At 48.1% G+C, this 25,176-nt stretch overlaps 2 protein-coding genes across 2 annotated transcripts; both read left to right on the plus strand.

The window, feature by feature from the left end:
- The first annotated feature begins 7,895 nt into the window (after positions 1–7,895).
- Positions 7,896–9,278, plus strand: TBCC (tubulin folding cofactor C). The gene has a single exon (XM_036414344.2). The coding sequence runs from the start codon at positions 8,055–8,057 to the stop codon at positions 9,093–9,095; it is 1,041 nt and encodes a 346-aa protein (XP_036270237.1). The 5' UTR covers positions 7,896–8,054; the 3' UTR covers positions 9,096–9,278.
- Positions 9,279–19,438: 10,160 nt separating this feature from the next.
- LOC118705506 (heat shock factor-binding protein 1-like) lies at positions 19,439–20,939 on the plus strand. Its single transcript, XM_036414349.2, has one exon. It carries the CDS (start codon positions 19,479–19,481, stop codon positions 19,707–19,709), a length of 231 nt encoding a protein of 76 aa, XP_036270242.1. The 5' UTR covers positions 19,439–19,478; the 3' UTR covers positions 19,710–20,939.
- The last annotated feature ends 4,237 nt before the right edge of the window (positions 20,940–25,176 follow it).

A 25,176-nucleotide genomic window follows, 5' to 3' on the forward strand; every position in this document is an offset into this window, starting at 1 on the left:
AGGGACCCATCCCTGCCTTCCCACTGATCACCGAGTGCTGTCAGCCTCCTTCTAAATCCCTGTCATCTCCTCCTTCATCCGCACCCCCATCACCGCAGCCCAGTGCCACCACTCCCCCTGGACTCCTGCACCAGCTCCACACGGACACCCGTTTACTTTTGCTGCATTTGAATCCGTTCCACATGGCACATCCAGGCGGCTCCTTTGTTAAAGGGGGAGAGCAGGGGAAGGGTGATTGGTTCTGTCACTATCCTGTTAAATCCTTCAGTAGTTCCCAGTGCCCTCAAGATTAAGCCAAGGCTTCCGAAAGGGATTTATGAAACTCTTTGTGGTCCGGCCTCTGCCCACCTCTCTAACCTCATCTCTGATGGCCACTCCCAGCCTCAGAGTGCCTCAGGTCCTCTCCCACGGTGGCTCACCCGCTGGTTGCCCATTAGAACCACTTGGGAGCTTCAACAAATACCAATGCCAAGGTCCCACTCCGAGATCCTGACTGGATTGCCCAGGAAGGCCTGGCCATCAGGCTGCTGTAGAGCGCCCCCCCCCCGCCTCCTGCCCCACCATACGAATGTGCACCAGGCTGAGGACACTGCTCAAGTTTAACATGTCTTTTTTTTTTTTAATATATTTTTTATTGATTTTTTTTTTTTACAGAGAGGAAGAGAGAGGGAGAGTTAGAAACATCGATGAGAGAGAATCATCGATCAGCTGCCTCTTGCACACCCCTCACTGGGGATGTGCTCGCAACCAAGGTACATGCCCCTGACCGGAATCGAACCTGGGACCTTTCAGTCCGCAGGCCAACGCTCTATCCACTGAGCCAAATCAGTCTTGGCATGTCTTTTTTTCTCACATCCAGATTTGCTGCACATGCTCTGTCTGCTGCTTGCTGGCCATGAAGCCAAAGACTTTTTGTCTGTCTTGTTCACTGCTATAGTTCCAGCACCTAGATCAGTGCCTGGGACATAGTTGTGTTTCATGAATATTTGTAGAAAGAAATGAATGAATGCCCTAGCTGGTTTGGCTCAGTGGATAGAGTATCAGCCTTCGGAATGAAGGGTCCCGGGTTCGATTCTGGTCAAGGGCACGTCCCTCAGTTGCAGATTTAATCCCTGGCCCAGATCAGGATGCGTGCGGAAGGCAACCAATCGCTATGTCTCTCTCACATTAATGTTTCTCTCTCTGTTTCAATGTCCCTTTCACTCTCTCTAAAAATCAATGGAGAAATATCCTCAGGTGAGGATGAACAACAACAACAAAAATAAATGAATGAATGAGACTCTGCTTTCCCCTGTCACGGGGTTAGATCGCATTCGCTCTTTATCCATCTCAGATTTCCTAAAAGACACCCCGCCACCAGCAGCGCAGATGCCCCTGGCCTGGGTTAGGGAATCTTTCGTGATCCCAGCACCCAAGATCCCTCCCATATGGCATCTATCACGCCGCCCTGTACTGTGTCCCTCACTTAGCTGTGAGCTCCGAGGGAGCCCTGTGTGTGTGTTCATCAGTGTCCCTCCCTCTCCCGGCCAAGGCCTAGCGTGTGGTGGGTGCTGATTACATAAGAGCATCCCGAGCAAAGAGGAGCGAATGAGCCTGGTGTGCAGCAACGTAGAGCATGGACTGGCTGGAGTGAGTGAGGGCGGGAGAGGAGGCTGGAGAGGTACACAAAGGAGTGAACGTGTTAGACAGCGGGGAGCCAGTACAAGTGTTAAGTGACACGATCAGCTTGAATTTTAAGGTGACAGGTTGCTGCAGGTGCAAGATGGGGGCATTCAGAGAAACGCAAGGGTCATGGGTGTGTAGAGAAGAAGGGGGGGGGGGGGGGCGAGGCCTGCAGAGGGGACCAAACCTGAAAGGCAGAGAGAGAACACTTCTTGCAGACCCTGTGGACCAGGGAGGGAGAGTGAGGTGCCGGGATGATTGGTTTTCTGCTTGGAAGGCTAAGGGTGTGGTATTGGGACATAATCAGATGTGGTATCATGACTGGGCAGGTGGAGTTAAAAGCTTGGGCTCAGTGCCCGACTGGCGTGGTTCAGTGATTGAGTGTTGACCTATGAACCATGAGGTCATAGTTCAATTCCTGGTCAGGGCACATGCCCAGATTGTGGCCATGCAGGAGGCAGCCGAGCAATGATTCTCTCTCATCATTGATGTTTCTCTCTCTCTGTCTCTCTCTCTCCCTCCTTCCCTCCCTCCCTCCCTCCCTCCCTCCGTCCCTCCCTCCCTCCTTCCTTCCTTCCCTTCCTCCTTTCTATTTTTGTCTCTGTCTCTCTTTCTCTTTCCTTTCTGAAATCAATAAAAATAAGTCCTAGCCAGTTTGGCTCAGTGAAATCAATAAAGATATAAAAATAAAATAAAATAAAAGCTTGGACTCAGCAACAAAACACCTTGATTCAAATCTGAGCTCCACCACTCACTAGCTCAGTCCTAAGGAAGTCACCTTCTCCTCTTCAGTTCACCTGTTCAGGAGGCATCGCAGAGATGGTGAGAAGACCGAATGAAGTAAAACTTGTAAAGCTCAGCCATTGCCTGGCACGTAGCAGATGGCATAAGAGTTAGCAAAACGATGCATACACAGCATGGTGGCTTGCTGCAGATGGCAGCCAGGACTCTTTCCATCCCTGTAAGTGCCTGCTGCCCACCTGCGAAGAGGTGGAGTCTGTTTCTGGAATCTGGGCTGGCTTTGGGACTTGCTTTGACCAAATGCATGCCCCACATGGTGACAATGCCCTGTGGGAGCCAACCCTCAAGTGGAGAAGCGTGAGAGGCCGCACAGAGGGAGTGAGAGGCACCTGCCGACCGACAGCACCACAGTCCCAGACAGCTGAGTGAGGCTCCAGCCTCAGCTGAGCCCATAGAATCATGGGAAATCATAAACGGTTGCTGTTTTAAGTCGGTAAGTGTGGGTCGGTTCGCTACACAGCAGTGAACTTGTGTAGAGAAGAAAAAGGACATTACTGGGGCGGTAAGGGCTTCATTTCAGGGCCTCCATCTCAACCAGGAGGCAGGTGGATAGCAGATCACTACATGGATAGTACGCAGTTATGTGCATCTAGGTCACTAAATAGAAATAACTCGGAAGGTGTTGGAAGTTCAAGTTTGGGCTCAGGAAACAGGTGGAGGGAGGAGATAGAGGTTCAAGAGTCAGTCAGCATCGGACAAGACTTGGTGTCCGGGGAGAAGCTAAGCTTTTCAAAGGAGGTGACAGGAACAAGAAAAGAGTGCCAGGATAGAGTTCTGGCCTCGTAGATGTTTAAGGGGTGGATGGAGAGACGTCTGTAATGGAGACAAGAAGTAATGATCAAGCATGGACAGAGAATAAGACAGAACAGGGAGCTTTGCTTTGAGAAGGGAGGATGGAGAGCTTACAGTTACAAAGAGCAATGGATCTGAGTAGGAGGGAATGGCGATGACAAAGCAATTTGTTTCAAATAAAGTGGCAGGGGTGGAAGTCAGATGATAAGGGGCTAACACTGCAATAGAAAGGCTGTCCCTCCTCCTGCTCTCAGCTAAATCTTTTTTTTTTTTTAATAAATATTTTATTGAGGAAAGGAGAGGGATAGAGAGTTAGAAACATCGAGAAACATCGATCAGCTGCCTCTTGCAAACCCCCACCTGGGGATGTGCCTGCAACCAAGATACATACCCTTGACCAGAATCGAACCTGGGACCTTTCAGTCTGCAGGCCGACGCTCTATCCACTGAGCCGAACCGGTGAGGGCTCCTCAGCTAATTCTTGTTTTAGGTCCCCCACTAACCTTTTTAGGACCCTTATATTCTGGACTTTAAGCCTTCTCTTTCTGTAAAAATCAAACACACCTCAGTGGCCTCCTCCCAACCCCAAGTTCCTCTCCCTTCCCCTTCCCAGCCAAACTTCTCCAAAGAGTTATCTATCAGCTCCGTTACCAGCTCCCACCCCTCCTGCCGCCCCTGCAGCCTGTCTCCGGCCACTGCTCTCCCCTGACACAGCTCTCCATGAAGTCCCAGTGAGCCCGGGAGACACTCACTCACTTCCTGTTCATTCCTTCTCACCCTCCCAGCCCTGCTGGGAAGCTCTCACTGACCTCCGAACAAGGTCAAACCACCCACCGGGGCACTCTCTGTTCCTCCTGCCTCTGTAACAGTTCTTAGTTGTCACTGTTAAAAAATGTCCCGTTTGTGCCAGTATTCCAGGCCTCCTCAAAGACAGTGAGTACGTCTGTCTTTATTGGCCTTGGCAGCGAGGGCCTCACTGGCCAGTGCGGGACACAGCAGGTGCTAAGTAAAGGGATGTTAGATAAACAGTCGGTGCCAGTCTGTGCTAGGCTTCAGGTGTCTGATAATGAAGAAGGTTCCAAAAAGTGAAGGTGGAGGAGAGGAGGAGAGCCAGGGGAGGGTGGGAGGAAGGGCTGCTCCCGTCCTGCTTCCAGACCAATCTGGAGCCTTTTTACAAAGAACACACACCCCACAGCTGTCTGAAAGGTCAGCGACCGGGGTGGGAATATCTGCCTACCATCCAATAGTTAGCATACAGAGCTCTGCAGTGAAGGCTTTCTATCCACTATGGCTGACGCCTCTTCCAGGCATCGAGCTACCAGAATCCAGGGTCTGGATCTGTCTCATTGTGCCCACGTGTGCCTGGCATCTTCCACGTCACTGGTCCCTGGCGAACTCCACAGAGCAGCAAAAGGCCTGTTCTCTGCTGTATCGCCACAGCCAACGGCCGTTTTATTGCGCTTAAATGCTTTCACTACTTGGTTGCTGATTTCCTGCGGTATATCAGTACATAAACACTCACTTTTGACATTAGAAGGTCAATACATATGACAAATATTTAATATCTAACAAACACAGTATGGAGATGCAGCCAGCAAAATACAGACTATCAGAAACTTAACTGAACAAATGACCAGGTTTCTTCCAACAAAATAATTGAGGGGGGAAGTAGTTTAAGTGATTTAAGGGACATATTAACTAGACAATTGTAAGGGATTGTTTGGATCTTTATTTAAATAGAATAACTTGAAAAGGAAATTATAGGACAATCAGAGCAATGTGAATATCGACTGGAACTCTGATGATAATAAGGCTATTTCACCACTTTTTTTTGGAGTTTGGTGATAGTTGATAATATTGGGGTAAGGTTTTAAAAGGGTAGTCCTAATCTCTTTGAGATATAATTGAAATACTGATGGATTGTGAAATATGAAGGAATACAATGGATGGGATTTGCTATAAAATAATCAGAGTGAAGTGGGGTGGGAAAGAGGCCAGGGTTTTAGAAGGAAGAAGATTGTCAGTTGTCAATGGTTGAGAGCTAATATAACTATTAGAACCCCAAAGGACCTTCCTTTTAAAGTGATCTTTAACGTCTGTAACAACTTAGAAGTTTTACACTTTTAAAAATGTCTAAAAGAGAGCAGTGCTTTGATTCACAAGCCTTGTGAGATATCTTGGAAAAAAGGCCTCAGAGCTCCCGGCTGCTTGCCTTTGTCTGTTGTAGGGCTCGCCTCTTTGCCCCCTCACAACAGGCGCTGCGTCTGTTTCAAGGATGCACCGACCTGCCTGCCCTCAAACAGCAGGAAGATACCCATACCCTCGGGCCAGGCCAGAGAGTTCTCAGCCTTCCGGCTGCTTTCGGACCCAGGCATGTAGCTCTGCATCCACGCCTTCACCGGGCTGTACATCCATGCCTTCCGGGCTGTTTGCAGGGGCTGTAAAACACTGCCACGCCTGTGCTTTAAGACCACACCCGGGGCCCTTGTCCCTCGGCTTTGCATCCCTCTCTGACACACTGGGCCAGCCAGGTGGCCTGCCCGTGTCTGCCCTTTACCGCTTCTTTCTCATAAAACTTAGAACTAGCCACCTTCCAAATATTCAGAAACTTCCCATGTCCACTGGGCTCTGCCAAAATCGGGTGTCGGGAAGAAATGAAATTCCTGCAAGAGTTTAATGACATTCAATCGCCTGCTGATACAGACGACACTAACCACCACTCACATGTACTGGGCTAAAGCGGACATGCTGCCTGGCCCAGCCAGCAGTAACGCCCCCGTCCAATAACCCTTGCTTGGCTACCATCTTTCTTCATTTCTACGAGACAGAGCCAGTTGCTGAAAACTTAAGAGAGAGACAGATCAGGGGTTCCCTCCCCGCATCCCCCAGCAAAATAAGTCTTCCCTAAACCTTCCGTGGTTAAATCAACTCTTCTTAAAAGAAAGCAGCCAAGTCATTCCTTCGTGTGACGGAGACAAGATAAACAGCTAGATTTCATCCAGCGGCCTCAAAAACACACCGCACAGAACACCAAGAGCCGCATTTATCTCGTCCAGGAGCAAAGCCAATGACAACAAAGAACAGCAGCATGCATCAGCGGAAGCACGGGCATTTTCCAGCTGCACCTGCACCGGGGCAGGGACACGCGGACAGCACCCCACCCTCACCCCCAGCTCCCTCACCCCCACCCTCACCCCCAGCACCCTCACCCCCAACCCCACCCCCACCCTCACCCCCAGCACCCCCCCTCACCCCCACCCCTCCACCCCCTCACCTCTCCACTCCCCCCCTCACCCCAACCCACTCCCCTCACCCCTACCCCCCGCGCGGGATCTGCCCACGGGTAGCCCCCACTGAGGGTCAGTGGAGACACAGACATGTATGCGTGCTGTCTTTGTTTTGTTTAAATGGGGAGGAAAGGAGGACAGTGCGGCGTTAGACATTGGAAATGTCTCAATTCCCTCCTCTCCCCCCACCTCCTCCGCGGGACTACGCAGGCGGAGCGGGGAGAAGCCGGGGACAGTTCCTGGGCGTTAAATCCCCGATGACAGCCGGGGAGGCCGGAGTGTGAGTTCGGGGAGGGAGATACGGGGAACCCGAGCCTGGAGGGCGGCCCGGGTCCCGGAGCCTGCGCCCCGCCGGCCGCCCCGGCCCCTCCGGGCTCCGGGCTCCGGGCTCCGGGCTCCGGGCCGCCCGGGTCCGGCCGGGGACGGCGCCGCGGGGCGGCCCGCTCGCACCCGGGCTGGCGGCGGCGGGCGAGGCTCCTCCACTTCCGGTGGCAAACCCCTCCCTCCTCCTCCGGGAGAAATGTGACATCCCCGCCGCCCTCCCAGGCTGACAGCCCGGGGCCACCGCAGAGCCCGGGCGGGGGTCCCGCCCGTCCCGCCCAGCGGCGGAGGGGTGACAGCCGTGGGGGGGTGGGTGGGAGAACCAGGGGGAGGAAGAGGAAGGGGGTGTGGAGTCTCACCCTCCCGCCCCCGCCCGCCGACTGCCGCAATTGGCCAAAAACGCAGTAATTCGAGGTTAGGCCCCCCAGAGCCCCCCGAACCCCGCAGCAACGAGGAACCCAGTCTCTCCCATCCAGGTGGCCTCCGCCTTCTCCCGCCCCCGTAACTGCCTGCGGGGACCCTGGAGCCCCGGGCCACGCCGATCTGCAGAGGCTGCGGCTGGAGGGGGGAGGGGGTAGGATCAGGGTTTGGGGGCGGCAGGAATGGGTTGGGGGAAGGGGTGGTGGAAAAGAAAAAACCAGAGGCAAGCAAGTGGCTCCCTAGCCAGCTGTTCCAGCGGCCGCTTCCTCCGACGCGGGCCGGGCGGTGCACTATCCTCCCCCCCCCTCCATCTTCCTTCCCACTGCCTGTCCCCCCACCCGCCACACGCGCACAGTCCCCCCACCAGGAGCGGATCTCCGGCCTGTCAGGGGAAGGTAGGGAGGAGCTGGGGGGGAGGAGGAGGGCTGCGAGTGTCTAACCTTGTTCTTATAAACAAACCCACATGTGCAGCTGCCGCTGCTGCAACTCACCCCACAATCCCGGATATAAGTCCTGCCCCTTTAAGAGGAAAAAAAAAAAAAAGCTTTCCCCTCCTGCCTCCCGCCCCACCCATCCACCAGGACCTTTGTCTCTCCACCCTCTTTGTCAGCCGGCCCCGCCCCTCGGGGTGGAGGAGCCAATGGGCCGAGGAGATAAGGCCGGTCCTCTGACGTCATCGCGTCTGGCCAATCAGAGGGCGCGTTGGTGGGACGCCTCGCGGAGGGCGCGCCCGGAGGCAGGAAGGCCGGAGCGAGGAAGCTCGCCGCCAAGATGGAGACGGCTCATTGCTCCGCGGCCGCGGTCGGGAACGGGGACGCGGGGTCCCAGCGGGAGCGGAGCCTGCTGCCCGAGCGGCTTCAGAGGCGAGATCAGGAGAGGCAACTGGAGGCGGAAAAGCGCAAGCAAAAGCGGCAGGACCAGGAGGTGGTGGAGGAGAAGAGCGACTTCTTCACGGCCGCCTTCGCCCGCGAGCGAGCCGCCGTGGAAGAGCTGCTGCAGGGCGGGGAGTCCACCGAGCGGCTGGAGGAGGCGGCCGCCCGGCTCCAGGGGCTCCAGAAGCTGCTCAACGACTCGGTGCTGTTCCTGGCCGCCTACGAGGTGCGGCAGGCCCAGGAGGCGCTGGCGCAGCTGCAGGCGGCCCTGGCCGACCGGCGCCAGCAGCTGCAGCCCAAGAAGCGGTTCGCCTTCAAGACCCGGAGGAAGGATGCCGCTTTGGCCCCGCAAGGAGCGGATGCGGCTCCCGGCGCCGCGGCGGCGGGAAGCATCCAGGCCTCCCCGCCCTCCGTGACCGAGGACGGAGCCGCAGGCTCTAGCTGGCTCTGCGGCTTCTCCAACCTCAAGTCCCAGGTCTTGGAGAAGAGAGCGGAGGAGTTGCACCAGCGAGACGTCCTTTTGACCGAGCTGAGCAATTGCACGATCAAGCTGTACGGCAACCCCAACACCCTGCGGCTGAGCAAGGCCCGCGGCTGCACGCTGCTCTGCGGCCCGGTGTCCACGTCTGTGTTCCTGGATGACTGCAGCGAGTGCGTGCTGGCCGTGGCCTGCCAGCAGCTCCGCGTACACACGACGAGGGACACCCGCATCTTCCTGCAGGTGACCTGCAGGGCCATCGTGGAGGACTGCCACGGGATCCAGTTCGCCCCTTACACCTGGAGCTACCCGGGGATCGACCGAGACTTCGAGAGCTCTGGCTTAGATAGGAGCAAAAATAACTGGGACGATGTCGACGATTTCAACTGGTTGGCTCGGGACATGGCCTCCCCCAACTGGAGTGTGCTCCCTGAGGAAGAGCGAACGATCCAGTGGGACTGAGCGGCTGTTCCCCTTCTCTCCACCTACACCAAATGCTTCCCGTGTGGGACTGACTCCCAGCTCCTGGGACCCCAAAGTGTACTTATCATTGTCACATAGTGTATGGTCTCAGTAATTAAGACTTAAAATTGTGATAGGCGATTTGTGATTTCCATTCAATTCGAGACAGGTATAACGCTTTTATTATTTAACACTTTTATATTTTGATAAGTATTGCTAGTATTTGCCCATGTCAGTTTGAAGCCTGGGGGACGGGAGGGTGGGGGGGAGTGTGGTTCTCTGTTGGTTTTTTTATTTGTGGTATTTAAAGCTTATTGCACGAGAAAGCAGGCCTTCAATAAATATTTAATAAATGAATGAATGCAGTGGGGCTCTCGTCAGAGGCCGTTAGTGTGGAATGATGGTACCGAACCTGTGCCAAGGACCGTGAAGGAGAACCTTCTTGGGTTGAGTGTCTCAGCAGGTGCGCCTGGGGAAGCCTCCTCTTTGGCCTTCAGCTACACCCTAGTGTGAGCTCCTGGAGTCCAGCTGGTCATTGGCTTGTTTGGGTCCAAACGTTCGGCTTGGACCCCCAGAAGCTCATGGGTTTTCCCACCTGTACAGCCAAAGCTAGTATAGCTACCAATTTTTTGTGCCTTGAAAACCTCATAGACACTGTTCTGAGTACCTCACTCCAATACGCTTATTAAGGCCTCAGAATCGTATGCGGTAGGTTCTGTTTGCACTGCTTTTCAAGCGAGGAAACATAAGTGTGCTGCTCGAGGTCCCGCATGCTGGTGGACTGGAATTTAAAGTTGGCCTTCACCTACTACAAATGGTGATTTTCAATTGTGTTGATAAGAAGCATGCAAAATAATTAAAAAGGGCAAATTGCTTTTTAGAAATATATATATTTTTAATTGATTTCAGAGAGGGAAGGAAGAGGGAGGGAGAGAGAAAAAAAATCAGTGATGAGAGAATCATTGGTTGGCTGCCTCCTGCATGGCCCCCGACATGGGATCAACTTGCAACCCCGGGCATGTGCCTTCACCGGAATTGAACTGACCACTGAGCCATGCCAGCCAGGCGAATTGCTCTTTTTTTTTTTTAACTTCTCAGGCACAATTATGGTAGGTTTCCTCATACAAAAAATGGAGACAGCCCTGGCAGGGTCGCTCATTTGGTTCAAGTGTAACCCTGTATGCCAAGGTTGTGGGTTTGATCCTGGGTCAGAGCACATGCAAGAATCAACTAGTGAATACATAAATAAGTGGGATAACAAATCAATGTTTCTCCCTTCCTCTCTCTCTCCCCCCCAAAATAAAGTAAAATAAAAGAAATTGAAGCAAACATCTAGTTAGTCTATTTTTTTTAATGGTGTTTTCTATGACCATGTGGTATTATATGTAACATGACATAGACATTAAATGGCTGTCTAGGGAAGAGGGCATGGAGACAAGATCCAGCTCAATTTTCCACTCATTTTGCTATGATTAAGGTTACTAACGTGGCTTTCTGCTCTATACCACTCATTATTCTTAAATGGCTAGTTGAAAGATTTTAAAAAAGCTTTTTTGGGTCTAATGGCCTGTAACTAATTGCTTTATATTTAATAATTGCCACAATTATTAATGTGTTTGAAGTACCTTAAAGCATTTATATATTTAATATTTATATGTTCTATTTTGTTCCAAAAAGGGTTTAAAGTAATTTCTAGGATATGTGAACTGTAATAAGATAACTAAAGAGGAGGAGGAACAGGAGAATCACAAAATGGAGGCAGAAAAGTGGTCAATGAAAGTGTGGCCTGCTGTCCTGGCTCAGTGACTCAGTTGGAGCATCGTCCTGTTCACCAAAATATTGTGGGTTCAGTTCCTGGTCAGGGCACATAGCTAGGTTGTGGGTTTAATCCCTGGTTTGGGAGGCAATCGATTGATGTTTCTCCCCCTTCCTCTATCTTTAAATCAATAAAAACATCCTCGAGTGAGGATTTAAAAAAGAAGAAAAGTATAGCCTGCTGAGCCCTATTCCTTAGTCTGACATTAAGCCAGAATTTCCCCCCTCTATTAGCTGACTTGAAAAAGGATCCTAGTCAGTTTCACAATTTACAACATGCACAAAGAAAAAGAAGGGGGAGGGGGAGAGTCAGTTGCTTAGGAGAAATAATCCTAATAATAAAAGATAAATATTTTGTAATGAAATTCTCAACCATGTCTTCACATTAGAAACTATCAATATGATTGGTATCCCAAGATTATGTCCCTGAACACTGACAGTTTAACACCAAGTATACTGCAGGAGAGACCCTGCTTGTGGTACTAATAGGCTTGCAATTCATATGTGTGGAATGATCATTTTTGTAAGAAAGGTAACTACATCTAGAAAAATGAACCTTCTGCAAATCTGCAGTTTGTAATCCTATATAATAAAACCCTAATATGCAAATTGACCAAACGGCAGAGTGACCAGTTGCTATGATGCACACTGACCACCAGGGGCAGACAATGCTGGAGCTGCCCCTGGTGGTCAGTACGCTCCCACAGTGGGAGCATCGCTCAGCCAGAAGCTGGGCTCATGGCTGGCGAGTGCAGTGGTGGTGTTGGAAGCCTCTCCTGCCTCTGATGCAGGTGGGTGGTAAGGAGTGAGGGGTCCCGGACTGCAAGAGCCCCTGACTGTCAGAGGGATGTCTGACTGCCAGCTTAGGCCCAATCCCCCCTAAGCCATCAGTCAGACATCCCTAAGGGGTCCCGGACTGTGAGAGGGTGCAGGCCGGGCTAAGGGACCCCCAGCCCCCCCACCTGCAGTGCACTAATTTTGTGCACCAGGCCTCTAATAGATAATAAACTCACAAAATATGGCAGTTTGAACCCTAGTTCATGCTTGCTAATCTCAGCTGAGCTTTCCTTGCTACTTAGCAAGCCTGTCCTGCCTTCCTGAATAGCCCGCACCACATTACTTATGTCTACTATCCCAGACCTTTTTCTTCTTTCCTAAAGCTCAAAATTGAACGGCTGTAACTGCTGATCTCGCCTAACACATTGTAGGCCATCCAACCAGCACCCCCTTAACATTCCTCAATATTTGAAAATATTTCCAGAGCTACCTCTTCCACTTGTGCCCATCCCCTCCTACTTCCTATAGAGCCTGCTCCCTTCCCATTGGCTTTTTTCTTTTTTCAAAATACCAGATCCCCGAGATCCTCCATCCTACATATCACTGAATGGTGTTCCGGCTCCTTACCTCTGTCAGCCATCGCTTTTTAAAATATATTTTTTATTGATTTCAGAGAGGGAGAGAGAGAAACATCAATGATGAGAGAGAATCATTAATCGGCTGCCGCCTGCATGTCCCCTACCAGGGATCAAGCCTGCAACCCGGGCATGTGCCCTTGGCAGGAATTAAACCCATGAACCCAAGACTTTCCAGTCCACAGGGAGATGCTCTATCCACTGAGCCAAAGCAGCTAGGGCTCTACCAACCATCTCAAAAGAGTAGCTGTGTCCACCTACAACTACATCTGCTCCTTTACGTCTGGAATCTTACCTTGTTTTCTCGGCTGAACTGGCTCATTGATGGTGTCAGCAGCCTCAGCACCAAATCTAGCAGACCCCGCTCCCCTCCATCCTGTCCCTTCCCTCTAGGTGCAGTTCACTCCCTTGCCCTTGAAGTTCTCTCTTTCCTGGCCCTCCATAGCCTTGCTCTGCCCTGTTTCTCTTAGGGCAGCTTCTTTCCCTTCATTGGGGTTCTGGTGACCTACAGGCCTTAAGTGTGAGTGATGCTCCACGTTTTGTCTCCAGCTTCTTGTATTTGGTCTGTTCAGAATCCCAGCTCTCAACCTGATGTGCACAGTCCTGCCTGTATCCCCGGCTTCCACCCTCAGTGGACTCAGCTGCCTTTCAAATTCCATGTATCCTTTACAATCTCCATTCTCACCTCTTTCCCTCCCAAGTTCCATGTTTCATTTAGCGATGTGATGTTACTGTTCTCCAGACACTTAACAGCTTACCAGGGCCAAGCAGGCAAAGTCAATGAGGAAGCTGCTGGGAGTAGGCCATCGGGAGGAGGGGACCAGATGACTTGGCAGACAACATCACGCATTTTGAAAACACTGTACGAGCCAAGCCAGGCTTTTCTGCAGTCTGCATCTGGTCCCTGCGCCGTCCGATTTGTAACATCAGATTTCCAAATCAGATCAGTTCCACCCTCAGCAGGTCCTGCCCACTCATCCTATCCCTTCAAGTCTCTGCCATTTCAGAAAGTTAGACCTTACTATGTTTTCCCTACACTTAAACTGCCATGGATTTAAAAATATATATATACATTTTATTGATTTTTTTTTACAGAGAGGAAGGGAGAGGGACAGAGGGTCAGAAACAGCGATGAGAAACATCAATCAGCTGCTTCCCCCCCCACCCCCCCCACCGGGGATATGCTCGCAACCAAGGTACATGCCCTGACTAGAATCAACCCTGGGACCCCTGAATCCTTAGGGTCTGCCATGGATTTTTTTAAAACCAAAATAGCAACAATAAAAACCCCTCAAAACCTATGTTAAAGTCTCATCCCTGATTTTTAAATGTTGATTAAAGTAATTTAGTTAAGTTTTTATTATGCAAATGTAATGATAATGTTAGTACAATGAGGGCCTATGGCACCAACAGTGTAATGACCAGTTTCATTAAAATTAACTCTGGCCCCAGGTGGTTTGGCTCAGTGGATAGACCATCAGCCCAGGACTGAAGGGTCCTGGTTCGATTCCAGTCAAGGGTATATACCTAGATTTCAGGCTCAATCCCCAGCCCTGCTCCAGACTGTGTGGGAGGCAACCAATTGATGTATCTCTCTCACATCGATGTTTCTCTCTCTGTGTCTCTCCCCCTCTATCCCACTCTAAAAATCAATGGAAAAATATCCTCGGGTGAGGATTAACAACAAAAATTAACTCTGGAAAAGCAATAAAATAGCACATTAGTCAAGTGATTCGTTTGTTAAATTTTATTTATGAACAGATATGACATATGGTATTATATGAATATTGTATAATTATAAAGGATCACTCCAGAGTCTCAACCCAATAAAAATAAGAAATATAGTCAATTTCCTTGTAAGTTCCAATGCTGAAATTCTGATTACAAGAGTTATTATTGAGATCAACCAAAGGACTTGTATACATGCATATAAGTACAACCAATGGACACAAAACTCTGGGGAGGGAGGGTATGTACGGGGGGGGAGGGGGCAATGTTAAAATATGTACACAGATAATAATTTTTAAAAAAGTTATTATTGAAAAAAATTGTTTCAATTTTCTTAATCAGGCAGAAATGGACAAAAATAGCAAGATGTAAAGATTCAATACACTATGGCTAATGTTACATGATAAAACAATCTAAACTAATGAAAGGGTAATACGCTAATGAGACTGGGTCAACCGAACATCTTCGGGTCCTCAGATCCTCCTTCTGGACAAAGCCACAGTGGTAGGGGCCAAGGCAGAGGTTGTTAGGGGTGATCAGGCCAGCAGGGGAGAGCAGTTATGAGTGATCAGACTGGCAAGGGAGGGCGTCTAGGGGCGATCAGGTCGGCAGAGGAGAGCAGTTATGGGTGATCAGGCAGGCAGGCAGAGGGTTAGGAACAATCAGGCAGGTAGGAGGAGTTAGGGACAAGCAGGCAGAGGCAGTTAGGGGTGTTCAGGCAGGTAGGTGAGTGGTTAGGAGCCAGCGGCCTTGGATTGTGAGAGGGATGTTGGGATCAGGCCTAAACCAGCAGTTGGACATCCCCTGAGGGGTCCCGGATTGAAAAGGTTGTAGGCCAGGCTGAGGAAAGCCCCCATGCATGAATTTCGTGCACCGGGCCTGTTTTTTGTTTGTTTGTTTGTTTGTTTGTTTGTTTTGTTTTTTATAAACATCATGCCAATTACTCTGGTACCATAGAAATTAGACAACTAAATTGCATTTACTTCAAAAATCTCATCACCAACTTAAAAACTTAGTCATACTATTTAAGTATTTTCTTATAAATAAAATAAAGTGGCCATTACCATTAAGACGAGGGTAAATTACTTACCCAGCTTACCAGGGCCAAGCAGGAAAGGAGGGAAGGCACAATGTGGCATAGAAAGCCACACTCAGTTCAACTAATCAAATGTTTTAGCCTTCACTATGCACCTGTGTAGTGCTGAATGCTAAGATCATAATGCTGAACAAAGCAAGCGTGGTCTTCTCCTTCATGGAGGTTCCAGTCTAGCTGATGATCAAATGAGTGAAAGAACAACCATGATGGAGACATTCTGAGAACTCTGAGTGGGCGCTGCCCCGTTCTAGCCTCTTCAGGGGAGAGGAGCCTTCAGTAAAGCATCTCTAGCACCACCAGTCCAGGTTTGAAGTCCCTGGGTGACCCCCCTGCCCGCTGCCCACTCAGAGCAGCAGCATCACAGGAGAAAGGAGTTACCCAAAGGCCTGGCTTCCCACCGCTCAGACACTGTGCTTGCCCTGAACTGCAAGAACTGACTAAACCAAGCAAGACGATGCAAAGCCTTTTATTCACCTGGTAACCATCCTCAACATTCTGTTCTGCCTACATTATTATAAAATCGAGGCCCGGTGCACGAAATTCATTCAAGGAGCTTGGTCCGCATAGTCATGGCGGCTGCCTCGGCCCTCGCAGCCCCCACTTCATCTGGAAGGTCATTCAGAAGGTTGTTTGGCTGCCCAGCCTAATTAGCATATTTCACGTATAGATTTTTTGTTTGTTTGTTTGTTTGTTTTAGTTTAAGATCTTTCAGTTGTGTTTGTTTCACCAAGAAAGCTATCTATAACCTAATTTTTACAACTAATATCAAGGTACAGGTTTGATTCTAAAATGATTTTTTAAAACAGGTAAGACATGCGCAGGGATCAGAAAGATCAAAATAAAAAGTAATTCTCCCTCCTTCCTTTGATCCCAGCCATTCAGTTCTCTTCTAAGAACAACTACCCTTTACCTGTTTCCTTTGTATTCCTCTGGCTTACACAATTTCAAACTTATGTACAAAATATCCTTCTTCCATATGTACCATAGGTACCTTGCCTTTGTCACTAACATTATAGTAAGTCCTCACTTAATGTTGTCAATAGATTCTTTGACTTCAAGCAAAATGACAGATAATGAAACCAATATTACCATAGGCTAATTGATACAAACAAGAGTTAAGTTCCTAAGGCATCCCATCAATGTTATAATGAAACTATGGGGCCCAGTGCACGAATTTGTGCACCTTGAAAGGAACTGTGGGCCACAAGGCTACAGCAGGCACAGGGGTGGGTTTCAGCCCACCCTCTGAGCCCCCATCCAGCCCCTCCCACCATGGCTCCCAGTCTCCTGTCTGCCAGCAGCCTCGCTCCTGCTGCTGCCGCTCCCAAGTGTCGATGACACTGGCCCCACTTGTACCCACTGACGGTGTGAAGCAATTGGAGCTGATGACAGCAGCGAGTGTGAGCAGCGCCTGCTGGGTGATCAGGGCCGGCAAACACCACTGGCACCCGCTGATGGTGCCGAGTGATCTGGATCAGCACTGGGCACTGGCAGTGGGTGCGAGTGGGGCCGGCACCAGCAGCAGGTGTGAGCGCCAGGTGGGACCATGGCGCACGGGAGCAAAGAATCCTCAGTAACCACCAGGGCTCGCCCCGATGACAGTGACGGGCCTTAGTCTGGGGCCCTGCGCGCCTGCTCCACCATCCCACCCGGCTAACACCCGTCATGTTTTGCACACGCCCTGGTGGTCAGTGCACGTCACAGCAACTGGTTGTTTGGTTGTTCGTTTGTTCCAGTTGCTCTATCAGTCGATTTGCATATTAGCCTTTTATCATATAGGATGACACTGAACGAAACAATGCAGAGTCCTCTCACTCTGTTTACCTGCTGAGTAAGTGTTTTGGTATATGGCAGGAATGTACCGTACTTCTTTATCCAGTCTGTGACGAACATTTAGGTTGTTTCCAATCTTCCACCATTAGAAAAATATACAACAAATGTCCATATACAGAAGTTATTTGGCATGTTTGCTGTGTTATCTGTAGTCTAAGTACCTAGAAGTGAATTGCTCAGTCCACAGGTTATAAACATTTCTAATATTGACAGATCTTATAATATAATTGCCATCCAAAGAATTTCCACTCTCTCTAGCCACGTCTGAGAGTGCTCTTCCTCCACACCCTTATCCATATACTATGCTATCAGGTTTTTGGATCTTTGCCAGTCTGATGGTTACAAAATGTTACCTTCCTGTTACAATAATTGCGATCATCTAACCTGCCACCCGCCTCCAATTTCTAAGCCATTCTGCAAGTAGCTACCAAACCAGTTTTCTTAAAGCATGTCACGGCTGGTCTAAGCCCTCTCAGGTTCCACTGCCTGCCGGACTTCTTGGCCTGGGAGACAAGCTCCTCCGCCATCTGCTCCTCCCCAGCCTCCTGTTCCTACACCGTGTTTCACTGCTTCATCACACACACTTCATGCTCCAACCGGTCTGAACTAACGCCCATTCACCAGACACTGTCTCCGGCAGGGACCTGGCAGGAAACAGATGGCGCACTCAAAATGGGTAATTGGAGAGGAGCTTCCTTCAGGAGCTACACACAGAGCTGTGGGCAGGGTTTAGGAGAAGCATGAGGGATGGGGTGATACCTGTCACATTAGCAGGCCAACTCCAGAAGCCCATAGAAAGATAACGTATCAGAGTTTATTCTAGGAAGGTCAGAATAGTCTGATTTTAGGAAAAATGACATTTAATTTACCACACTAAGAGATAAAGGGAAATCCTTTATGATTATCTTAACAGAGATAGAATAAGCCTTCTATAAATTTCAGCTTCTATTCATGAGAACACACTTTTGGCAAAGTAGGAAGAGAAGGGAACTAACTTCTTTAACTTGTTAAGGATATCTTCTAACCTACAGCAACCATGATACTTAATGGTGAATCATTAGGAAGTTAATTAAGAACAAGACAAAAACAAACAAAAACAAAAACAAACAAACAAACAACTGTAGCAGTTGGTTAGAGTTTTGGCCTAATATGCCAAGGTTTCAGGTTCAATCTCCTGTCAGGGCACATGCCAGAAGCAACCAATGAATGCATAAATACGTGGGAAAACAAAAATCAATATTTCTCTCTCACTTCCTCTCTCTCTCTCAAATCAATAAAAAATAATGTTATAAAAAACAGAGAATATTGAGGGAAAAAAAGAAGATCCTGAAGACTGTGTATGATATGATCTAACTTTGTGACTCCAAAAACAAGCAAAAACAGATGTGTAGGGAAATAAATGCTACATGGTGGTTATGTGAAGAGAAAAGCTAAGGCGTCCAGAATCACGGCTATGTCGGCTGCCATAGCAGAACACCACCGGCTGGTGGCCTGACTGTAGGAATCTATTTCCTCACAGCTCTGGAGGCTGGAAGTTCAAGAGAGAGGCGCCCGCTGGTTTGGTTTCTGAGGAAAGCTCTCTTTCCGATTCCCCGCTATGATCAAGCTGTGCATGTATGCCTGTGGACCTTCCTGTATGTGTCCATGTTTTAAAAGTAATGTTGGGGCCTGGCTGGCGTGGCTCAGTTGGTTGGGCATTGACCCACGCACCGAAAGATTGCCGGTTCCACCCCTAGGAGAGGGTATGCAGGAGGCAGCAGATGGATCAATGTTTCTCTCTCATGTTGATGTTTCTCTCTCTCTCTAAAAATCAGAATATATTTTTTAAAAGTAGTGTTTTGGGGGGCAAAGCAAAAAGAATACTTAGATGATTCTATTTATATCAAGTTCAAAATCATGCAAAACGAAGCAGTGTGTGTTTAAGGATGTATGTGTAGGTGGTACCACTAGCGAAAGTCACGAGATGGATACATACCAAATTCCGACGGTCTCTGGGAGGAAAGGAGGGACATCCGGTGCTGGGGATAGTCTGTGTCTTATGCTGGGGGAGGAAATAGAGGCGTTCATTTGAGCCTATTCTCTTTATGTATGACATACTTACCAGAAAAAAAAAAAAAAAGGAAAGAAGGAAGAAAGGATGACAAAGAACGGAGGATAAAGGAAAGTCAGGATGACAATCAAGGGAGAGAGGTTAAGAATATGAAAACCAGCCGAAGCCGGTTTGGCTCAGTGGTAGAACGTTGGTCTGCGGACTGAAGGGTCCCAGGTTCGATTCCGGTCAAGGGCATGTACATTGGTTGCGGGCACATCCCCGGTGGGGGGTGTGCAGGAGGCAGCTGGTCGATGCTTCTCTCTCATCGACGTTTCTAGCTCTCTATCTCTCTCCCTTCCTCCTCTCTGTGAAATATCAATAAAATATATTAAAAAAAAAAAAAAAAGAATATGAAAACCAGGTCAGTGACGGTCTGAGATATCACCGCCAAGCTGGGAACCGGGGAGATGGCCGAGACTGACCCCAAGACTGTGCAGGATCTCACCTCCGTGGTGCAGACACTCCTGCAACAGATGCAAGATAAACTTCAGACCATGTCCGACCAGATCATTGGAAGAATCGATGACATGAGTAGTCGCATTGATGACCTGGAGAAAAACATCGCAGACCTTATGACACAGGCTGGCGTGGAAGAACTGGAAGGGGAAAACAAGATACCTGCTACACAAAAGAGTTGAAGGTTGCTAATTTACACTGGAATCTGGAACATTGTTTTTATAAGCCAAGAAAAGACCAGATGGCTTTTTGCAACTAATTGCTATGTGTAGACAGGGTTTATGTTGTAAAGCGTGCATTCTTCTTATCACTTACTATATATTTAGTCGGTAGAGTGGTCCCCCTCCCCCCTTTCTTGAACATGATAACTTAACACCTCAGATCTTGGTCAGTTGTGCTATTAAATATTAAACACTAAAACTTTGGCGGTTCTTCCATAAAATTGTCAAATTTTTTAGTGTATTTTTGTGAAGTCATTTTTTTCTATCATTCTTTTTGTAGTAGTTGCTGTTTGATAAGAGTTGCTGTGTAATTTTTTTCTATTAGACATATAGTCGGTTATTCCTTTATAGTTAGACTTTGTAAAGTAAGACATTTATAGAGTTTGGGGTTCTTTGACTTTCAACAGTGTGATGAACTAACACCAAATAATGTGTTGGTAATACTTTTCCAGTAGTTGAGAACATTTAAAAATTGTTTATTCAGAAATACCTGGCACTACTTGTTGCCAAAACTCAGACTTGAACCATGATTTTGTCTAAGTCTTTGAGGTCAGATGCTGAAGTAATGAACAGTAACCACTGCCACTTTAGCGTGAGAATTTTTAAATATGGAAAATGATAGAATTGCCTAATGTAATGAGGCATTCATCAGTTAGAGTTCTGCATGAGATTTGAATACTTGAGTAGGACCTTACATTGTTCATCTACAATAGTTACCCTACAAAATGTGGCAGGATTTTAAAACTCAGTTGCTCCATCTGTTCTGCGAATTACTGATTGGAAAAAAGGAACAGAAAAGGAAAAGAGACTATGCCAGTTGCTTCACTAGAAAATAATAAGAGACTTGTGATAGGCTCAAGTTTTTTAAGAAATACTGTTTCTTTAAACTACTACTTACCTAAACTGCAGAGTAATGGTTTTATTATTCATGATAGAAGAAAGGGATAACTCTTGCAACTCAAAAATGTAGTGTCGGGAATGCTAAGCCTAAAGGCCAGTATTGACTGGAGGAGATCCATGTGATTGTCACAGCAAAGTGTTCATAGAAAAAAGTGAAAAATGGACTTTTTCGGTGACTGTTAGATTTGCGCTTAATGATTTTTTTTTGTTTCCTATATCACTAGATTCGATTGTATTGCAAATATATAATAATATTAAATAATTTTTCCTATTTATAAATTATATGGAAAACACAAAGGAGTAAATTTCTTTTGTGATAAAATGAGCTAAATCTGTTCATTGCCCAGTGCAGAAACTCCTTTGATGTGCTGCAGGTTTAGCCCAGCAAGCCCCAGAGCCTGCTGCTCTCCAGCCAATCAGATGGAACCTGTGTGCAAGGTGTTTTCAAGCCTAGTCAACAGCAACTGGAAATGGTAGGCAGGAAGGATAGCTAGGACTTAGGGAGGAGTTGGCTTCCTTAAGGGAAGATTCCTGAGGGAAGCTCCACTGACCACAGTATCTGCCCTGAATAAAGGTGCCTGAAATCCTAAAAAAAAAAAAAAAAAAAAGAATACGAAAACCAGTTAATTATTCAAAGACCCAACCAGTGCCTTGGACAGGGGTCCAGAGAGATGATTTTTTTTTTTTTTTATAGAGAGGGGGAGAGAGAATGAGAAAAAGAGAGATTTGTTGTTCGCTTATTTGTGCATTAATTGGTTGCTTCCTGTATGTGCCCTGACCAGGGAGAGAGCCTGCAACCTTTTGGTATGCAGGACAACACTCCAACCCACTGAGCCATCCAGCCAGGGCTTGTTTTTTTATTTTTTTTAAATCCTTAGCTGAAGACATTTTCCCATTGATTTTTTTTTATTTTGATAGAGAGAGAGAATGGAAGGGAGGGGAGAGAGAGAGAGTGAGAAACATTGATATAAAAGAGACACATAGATTGGTCGTCTCCTGCACACGTCCTGACCCTGGCCGGGGATCTTGCCTACAAGCGAAGTGTGTGCCCTTGAACGGGAATTGAACCTGAGACCCTTTGGTCCGCAGGACTGACACTCCAACCACTGAGCCAAACCGGCCAGGGCTTGGGTTTCTTTATTGTTTTAAAAAGGTATAATTTCATTATTTTCATCCCATTATTATATTAGCGTTAAAGGAATGAGTAAAGAAAACCAAATCACCCTTAATTCCATTAACATATTTATAACTGACTTATAGCATCTAGACTCACCTCCAGTGGCCCAGTGGGGGAGGGAGCCAGCTGTCCATCAGGGATTCCTTAGTCTTTCCTCTACAACCCACCGTCCTCTGCTTGCTCCTCACCACATCCTGCCTTGCTTCATAAGCTCGAAGGATTTGGCCTGGGACCTATCTGAGTGTCTGGTTTCTTAGTTTTCTAGATAATGTACATCCTCCACGATTCTAGCCCAGGAGGTCTGGTCCCCCTTTTCTCTTCACGGAGGCCATTCTACTTCTGGCCACCAGGGGGAACCCTCGGGCTTGCGAGGGCCTCAACTCTGCCCGGTAGGTCCTTTGAGGACTATAAGGTCCTTGACTAATCCAGTTATTTTAGAGCTATTTTAAGATTTTTGGTTCTCGTTTCTACATCAAATCTTTCTTCCTTCCCTCCCCTCTGATTTTCTGTTGTTTGCACACATCTCTGAGAGTCTCTCAGTCATTCTGTCCCTTTTCTCTCAGGGTACTTGCCTTCAGACTCTGTGTATCTGAGCCAGGAGTCTGCTCCTACTTGTGAGCATTTTCTCTTGTGGGAAAAAAGCTACAGAAAACAAACCACATTTCCCCCCAATGTCTTTGATGGTGAAGAGTTGAGATCCTTTGACGGTCCAAAGCTATTGGAAGCCAAGTCTGTCATTTGGGATATAAAAATGTCAGCCTATATATAAAAAAAGCTTAATATGCTAAGTGTCTGATCGTCTGGTCATCCACTCAACCAATCAAAGCATAATATGCTAATAATAAACTAAAACTGCTCAACTGCTCACTATGCCGTGCACTGACTACCAGGAGGCAGATGCTCCAACTGATAGGTTAGCTAGCTGCTGGGGTCTGACCAATCAGGTCTGAGGGAGATGGGCCAGACATGCCCCGGACCCCTCCCACGGTCCCTCCCTGGCTGGCCAATCTCCCACATCCCTCCCTGGCCCCAATTGTGCACCAGTGGTGTCCCTTGGCCTGGCTTGCACCCTCTGGCAATCCAGGCTGAGGGACCCTCCCTCTTCCCCTTCCCTCTTCCCCCCTCCCCCTGCCAAGTGCACCAGGCCTCTAGTCTAACAATAAAATAACAAAACTGATTTCCCCATATGGCCCAGACCTGACTTTGGAGAGCATGCCCAAATTGGAGTCTAACATTAAAATGGAGGTTGAGTAATGGAATCGTGTTTCTTTAACATGGCCTTTTCCCTTTCTGTCTGTCCATTCCCCTCCTTAATCATTAAGCCCTTAGGACATCAGATTCTGGTCAGCATCAAACTGCCTAGGAAAAAAGCCCAGGCCCTGGCCGGCGTGGCCCAGCTCATACAACAAAGGGAGAGCACACACCAGGTTGGGGTTTGATCCTTGGGGGTGGGGAGGAAGGGGGTAGCGGGTGCATACGGGGCATCGATGTTTCTCTCTTCCTTCCTCTCTAAAATCAACTTAAAAAATAAAACAAAACATATCCTTGGGTAAAGATTTTTTTAAAAAGCCTCAGGTCTGTTGAGTCCAGGAACAGAGTTTTGTTCAACTAAAAACAACATCTTGACTTCAGCTGGGTTCCCGTCCCATGAAACCAGAATGACCTGCAGACCAGCCCTTAGGAAACCAAGCAGATCAGATCGATGCCATGGCTGACATCAGGCCCGAATCAACAATCCACTGTCCTGACTCTGGCCCCAACCAAGCATTGGAGCCTGTGACCCCAACTTCTTTAGCCACCATGAGTAGTAAGTTTTCGCTCTATAACCCATTTCCTGGAGGCCAGTGAGAGACAGGTGTTTGAGCACCAGCTTACCTGCGACTCTGGGCTTGGCACCATTTCCTCAACTAACAAACCGTTTTTCTTGGCTGCAAACTCCTGTTCAGTTTTTATTTATTTATTTATTTACTTAATTGATTTTTTACAGAGAGGAAGGGAGAGGGATAGAGAGTTAGAAACATCAATGAGAGAATCATCGATCAGCCGCCTCCTGCACACCCCCTACTGGGGATGTGCCCGCAACCAAGGCACATGCCCTTGACCGGAATCAAACCCGGGACCTTTCAGTCTGCAGACCGACGCTCTGTCCACTGAGCCAAACCGGTTTCAGCTCCTGTTCACTTTTGATTGGCTTTGATGCACACAGGCAAATGGATCCCTTTGGAAAAACCCCTTGTGTCTCATTGCTTTGTTCTGACATCCCTTCTGTGGAGAACACTCCTGGGATTTTACTCAGTGACCTGGAGATCGTACAGAGGAGTGCACAGATACTGGATCTAGTGGAGCCAACATGCCTAAAGGAGGAAAGGTTCCAGGTTGGAGATTTGACCCACTTTCTGCCTGAGCTTCTTATTCTAATTATGAAGCATTATTTGGTATCAAGAGCACATGAATTTGAGGGCAACATTGGTTTGTTATTAAAATTATTGTGCTGCCCTGGCTGGTATGGCTCAGTTGGCTGAGCTTCGTCCCCTATATACTGAGAGGTCACTAGTTCAACTTCTGCTCTGGGCACCCGCCCCGGTTTTGGGTTTGATACTGTATTGGGGTGCATGTGGGAGGCAGGGGATCCATTTCTTCTCTCTTTCTCTCTCTCTCTCTCTCTCTCTCTCTCTCTCTCTCTCTCTCTCTCTCTCTTTTGCTCTCTCTTTTTCTCTCTCCCTTCCTCTCTCCCTTTCCCTCTTCTTCTCCCTTTCTCTCAAAAATCAATAAAAACATATTAAAATGTTTTAATAGAGATAAATTATTCTCCCAAAGGCTATAAAAAGTACAGCCTAAAGAAAACAAACAACCTAATTAAAAAGTGGGAAAAGTGCTGGACAGACACCTCACCAAGGGACATATACAGATGTTAAATAAGCATATAAAAAGATGCTCCATATCATATGACCTCAGGAAATGGAAATTAAAACAGCAACGAAGCCCTAGCTAGGTTGGCTCAATGGATAGAGCGCTGGCCTGTAGACTGAAGGGTCCTGGGTTCGAATCTGGTCAAGGGCACATGCCTGGGTTTCGGGCTCCATCCCTAGAGGGGGGTGGGGGTGGGCGTGTAGGAGGCAGCTGATTGATGATTCTCTCTCATTGATATTTCTATCTCTCCCTTTCCTTTCTGAAATCAATAAAAATATATTTTAGTAACAACAATAAGATACCACTACACACTTATTAAAATGGCTGAAATAGCCAAAACCGGTTTGGCTCAGTGGATAGAGCATCAGCTTGCAGACTGAAAGGTCCCGGGTTCGATTCTGGTCAAGAGCATGTACCTAGGTTGCAGGCACATCCCCAGTA

This window comes from Pipistrellus kuhlii, unplaced genomic scaffold (assembly GCF_014108245.1).
Source record: "Pipistrellus kuhlii isolate mPipKuh1 unplaced genomic scaffold, mPipKuh1.p scaffold_m20_p_5, whole genome shotgun sequence".
Lineage (NCBI taxonomy): Eukaryota > Metazoa > Chordata > Mammalia > Chiroptera > Vespertilionidae > Pipistrellus > Pipistrellus kuhlii.